This window comes from Drosophila biarmipes, chromosome 3R (genome assembly GCF_025231255.1).
Source record: "Drosophila biarmipes strain raj3 chromosome 3R, RU_DBia_V1.1, whole genome shotgun sequence".
NCBI lineage: Eukaryota > Metazoa > Arthropoda > Insecta > Diptera > Drosophilidae > Drosophila > Drosophila biarmipes.
Genome location: NC_066616.1, coordinates 5502132 through 5507179, shown reverse-complemented (window position 1 = coordinate 5507179; position 5048 = coordinate 5502132). Strand labels below are relative to the sequence as shown.

At 47.9% G+C, this 5048-nt stretch overlaps 1 protein-coding gene across 1 annotated transcript; it reads right to left on the bottom strand.

Annotated features, from left to right (window-relative positions):
• Positions 1-2102: 2102 nt before the first annotated feature.
• LOC108027371 (neurochondrin homolog) lies at positions 2103-4700 on the bottom strand. Its single transcript, XM_017098796.3, has one exon. The coding sequence runs from the start codon at positions 4438-4440 to the stop codon at positions 2269-2271; it is 2172 nt and encodes a 723-aa protein (XP_016954285.1). The 5' UTR covers positions 4441-4700; the 3' UTR covers positions 2103-2268.
• Between the last annotated feature and the right edge of the window lie 348 nt (positions 4701-5048).

Genomic DNA, 5048 nt, shown 5'->3' with positions numbered 1-5048 from the left:
CTCTGGCTAAATTAATGGATCATTGAGTGCAGTGCCAATTGCCATGCCCCACAATTACGCTTTTAACCAGGCCTTTAGGTTATAGATATGTGCTTGACATTTGTAATTTCTTCCACGCAGTTGTCGGCCACAAAAACCTTTTAATTTTAATTAGAAGCAAACACATTTAAGCCCACAGAACACAAACAAAAACGGAAAATGCCAGCGCATGTTTGCTCGCCCAAAAAATGAGGTAAGCAAACAGCAACAAAATAAAATAAAATAAAAATACATTTGCCCGTATATATTTGTGTATATTTTATAGCTCTGAGCTGAACAAACAGAGCAACAAAATCAACAAGCAGGCGACGGGCTTCAAAAGCCAAAGGCTCCTTTTATTACCTTTGTCAAATGCACAAATAGCCGAAAATCCAAAGCCACTGCCGGGTCACCGGCCCACTCCTCCGACTCCCCGGGAATCGGCACAGCTCAGCAATTCGGGTGACAAAACACAACAAACGGCTCAGGCAAATTTACACATTCTGTGGACTCTGGGTGTGGACCGGATCCAAAAGTATGGCGCCCAAAAGGGTTGAAACTCAAATGTAGCGCCGAGCCAAATATCCGAACATCTAAGGTACACAATAAAATATTATATCGTAATAAAACCCCAACGCCCACGCCCCAGATATGGAAGAGAAATGGCTGGCAGGTGTTGGGCGGGCGCAGGACTCCCATAGTGGCAGATAGCACGATTGAGCGATACTTTTCGCATAATATGTATTCCTTCGGCCAGAAGTGGAGCCCGGCAGGCAGCGCAATATGTATTTAAGATTTATTGGAGATTTATGCCCGGCTTTTGCTTCGGTTAGCAGCTGCTGCCTCGCCATCTCCCACGGCCCCCTCTCTATTTTCATCCATGGCTAACAAGCAATTTAGCATCTCAGCGGGGCAAATCCGCCCTGATACGGATATACTCGTAGTCGGCCGAATCCGTTGGCCAGACGATAAGCCCTTTAACGACAACCATTTCCATAAGAACACCTAGCCTATTAGCCGTGGAAAACTAATCCAGGGCTGCAATGAAAGTGTGCCAAATGTTTATGATGAATGAAAGTGTTTGCAGGTATTTGAAAGAAGTCCTAGCGCTAATAAATATGTGAAAAAGTCACCACAAAACTGCAGCAAGTGTGATAAAGAATGTGAACAGAGTAAATATAGAAAATAAATTAAACGTAATAATTAAGAACCGTGTAAAATTATATATACTTTGTTTTGTATCATGTTAAAAAAAAATAATTGCGATTTAGTGACCCTGGCCTAAAACATATAATTTGCGTCAAAAGACTCCTTTTATATTAAATAAAATGCGCAACATCTTTAAGAAAAACTTCTAATATTACTATCAATATTACTATCTTTAAATGAATGTTGTAATATTAGTGTGTTATAATCGAAGAACAAAATACAACATGTGTTGTCACAAAGTTATATACAAAAAGCATGAGAACTTACAGATTTGTAGTAGTTCATTAATTAAGCTAATAATATTACGTCTATTATTTGACTCTCCTGTGAATCAAATTCCGAAAGAAGTAACAACACATTAATTAACAAAATCGATGTTCTTCTACATTGCTTAATTTGAATTATGTTGGTTTATTTGCATATCTCGTGGAACAAACAACACACTGAAAAGTTGTCCGCAAAAATGTTGCACGATTCTCCCCTCCGCAGCTGTAAGCCAAAAAAGTTGTCACTCCACGTCGGCACATTATTAATTCCCTGCTTCCGCCCCGTGTTTTGGACAAAAAGTTTAGCTGCATGTTTTTAATTAAATTTCCCTTATTATTAGTATTATTTTCGGCCAGCCTTTGCACTCGTCATCGCTGTTTCGCGCCAGTGTTTTATTTGTTGCTCTGCAAAATATACGAGTGTGACGTGTTTCCCCCTCATACATATTGCCTTTGTTCGAAAATAAAACGGACACCAAAAGTGGAAACAAGCAAAAGTTTTAACTAATTCCGTTGAGCTGGCCCGAACAAACGAAAACGAATCCGAAAACGAATGGCAAAACATTTTGATGCGGGAAGCCAAAAGTGAGAGCGAAATTGGTGTCCGGATGTGTTTTTAAATTTGTTTTATTTATTTTTTTATAAATTTAGGTATTTAGTCATTAAAATAGAGCATATAAAATAGCATAAAATCCATACAAAATATTTTCCATTTTTCGCTTGTTCAGAAATCACACACAAAAAATGCCTCTAGAGAGAAGGAGATTGCCATGGCTTAGTCGCCGAAGAGCTTCTTGCCCAGATCCATCATCCTGTGGTTGCGGCACACACGCAGAGCATCGGCCTTCTTAAGCACAGCCTGGACGTCGCCGTTGACGTCCACCAGTTGGGACAGGAAGTCCTCGTAGGCGGACTTCACGTTGGCCGGCAGGGTGCCGATCTTGACCTTCTTGAGGGTCTTCACAATGCCCTCGGCCCAGCCGGACTCCAGGGCGAACTCGGAGAGCCAGGGCACCAGGGGCAGCACCCCGCACATGGTCTGCATGCCCAGGAACCACAGCTCCGACAGGTCCGACCAGTAGCCCTTGTAGGCGATGGAGACCACCAGGGCGGTGGGGTCGTTGCTCTCGTCGATGTTGTACGCATCCCACAGGAAGCGGATGGTGGCCTGGATGTACCGGCAGATGGAGAAGTCGTTCTGCTTCACCTTCTTGGACTGCTGCTTCAGCAGCAACAGGCCCAGCACAGCCAGATTGCCGTGGATCACCAGGTTGTCGGGCGTGTCCTTAAGCTCGGGCAGATTCTCCACCACGAACTTGAGGAGGTTGGCGAAGGTTGCTCCATCCTCGGCCTTCTTGGGCTCCAGAACGGTGAAGTTCATCAGGATGTTGCAGAGGGCGACGATAGCACTCCTGGCCACCTTCATCTCGGCCTGCTGCTCAGGAGTCGGCACTGGGTCGGGCTCATTCATCCTCTTCAGGCGCTCAGCTCGCGGAATTGGCGGCCTCTTCCAGTGGGCAATGCTAAAGTAGAACTCCAGGGACTCCAAGAGCATCTCATCTTGTTTGTGGGTGAAGAGCACCCTCCTGGCCTCCTCCTCCACCGCAAAGTGGCACAGGGCAGGCAGCATGATCCTCAGCACATCGATGGGTGCCTCGCCCTCTCGGGGACCTGCCCTCCAGGCCTTCAGCTCCTGGAAGCTCTCATTGGCCACCTTGAGCATGAAGGGCAGCAGCTTGTAGATGGCCGGTCTCATGGCCGTCGTCTCCTGCGCCAACCAGGCGGACAGAACCTTCACGATGGCGAACACGAACTTCTTGTCCCTGGGATTGGCGCTATCCTTGATCTTGTCCTGGCTAACTCGGGTTAAAACAGCCAGAACCTGGTTGAAAGCGCCCTTGAGAGCAGTGTAGGTGGTCTGCTTCTCCTTGGGCTCCAGGTCCAGTTGATCGGAGGCCATGTACTCGATGCAGACCTCCAGGATGGAGAAGCAGCAGGTGAGCAGCTCCGCCTGCTTGAAGGTGGTCTCCAGTTTCTTCTCATCCATTTGCATGCGCACTTCGATGGCTCCCAGTTGGAGGAGCTGCAGGAAAAAGGTCTTTTGCTCGTCCATGAAGGCCCATTGGATGCCCAGCACCTGCAGAGTGGTGGCGATCAGATGCAGAGCAGGATCCCTCTGCTTGGGACCAATCTTGGCCTTCAGGATGTCTCCACAGCCCTTAAACAGGCTCTCCGGCCAGATTTGTCCCTCCAAGGAGTTGATTACGATCTCACGACGACAGGTGATGAGGATATCAGCCAGGATGCGGCACAGCTCGTACTTCCTCTCCGTGTCATCGGTTTCCATGTCCAGGGCAATCCGCTGGATCAGCGCGTGGAAGGCAGTGGGGTCCTCGGGCCAGGAGACTACGCCAAACTGCTTCACCAGCAGAACAATCAGGTGCAAAGCCTCGTCGGTCTGGAAACTCTGGGCGGAGTAGATCTGGGACATCTTGGGGATGGCTCCTGTGGCCAGAAGGGCCTGCTGTCCCGGCTCGTGGCTGGCGATGCTCTTGAGGCAACTGTACGCTTCGCTGACCACAATCAGGTTGTCCTCGTAGTCCTCGTCGTCGGCCTGCTCGACGATCTCCAGGAGAGTGGGTATGGCATCGATGATGTCCTTGTGGGTGGCCAGCTCCTCCTCCTGGCAGAAGCACGTGAGAATCGACAGGGCCACGCTCTTGTACACCAGTGGGGGGCAATCGTTTGGCAGGTCCTTGGAGACCAGCAGCTTCTTCAGGAAGGGAAAGCCGATGGCCTCGAAGAGCAGCGCCTTGCCGGCAGCATTGCAGTCCTTGCCCTTCACCAGTTTGGTGACCATAAACAGGGCCGCGAATTTTTCAGTGTCACTCTTGGTGCCCTTTAACAGGTTGGCGCACTTGCGCACGGGCTCCGGCACGTCCGTCATCCTCCTGGTTTCCGTCTCTCCTCCGGGTGTGTATCTCGCGGGCTGCCTATGTACGGCCTATATATTTATCCGCTGCCTGTACCAGATAGACCAGTATGTGTGCGCCGTGGCCTTCTATTAATATCTCCTCACACTTTCACTTGGCTACAGCTTTCCCGTTGGTTCTTCCTCCGCCGGATACTTTTCCTATGGTTCCGTGTTCTGGGTTCCGTGTCCTCGCTCGACGACGCACTCTCGCTCACTGATCGCCACCAGCGGAAAACTCGGCCGGCGAGTGGCTTTCCCAATTTTCCAAAAGCTGTGCAGCTGTTGCTGTTCAAACGAGGAAAACCTACACACAATTTATTTATACACGGGTCTTACACTCACACGGGGGATCTGTCAATTGGGCATAGATAAGGCTAATACTAAGGCCTGTTTTTTCATTTTATAATTCTAATTAAGTATTTTTAAAAAGGTAGGGTATTCTAACATCTTATAGATTAAACGATTTTAATACCATGCAATTTTTTACATATATTGTTTGATATATGGATTTTTTCAAGGAATAAATCAAAAACCATTCTCAGGGGAGATCTGACATTTTTTAATGTATATCTCCTGGTTTT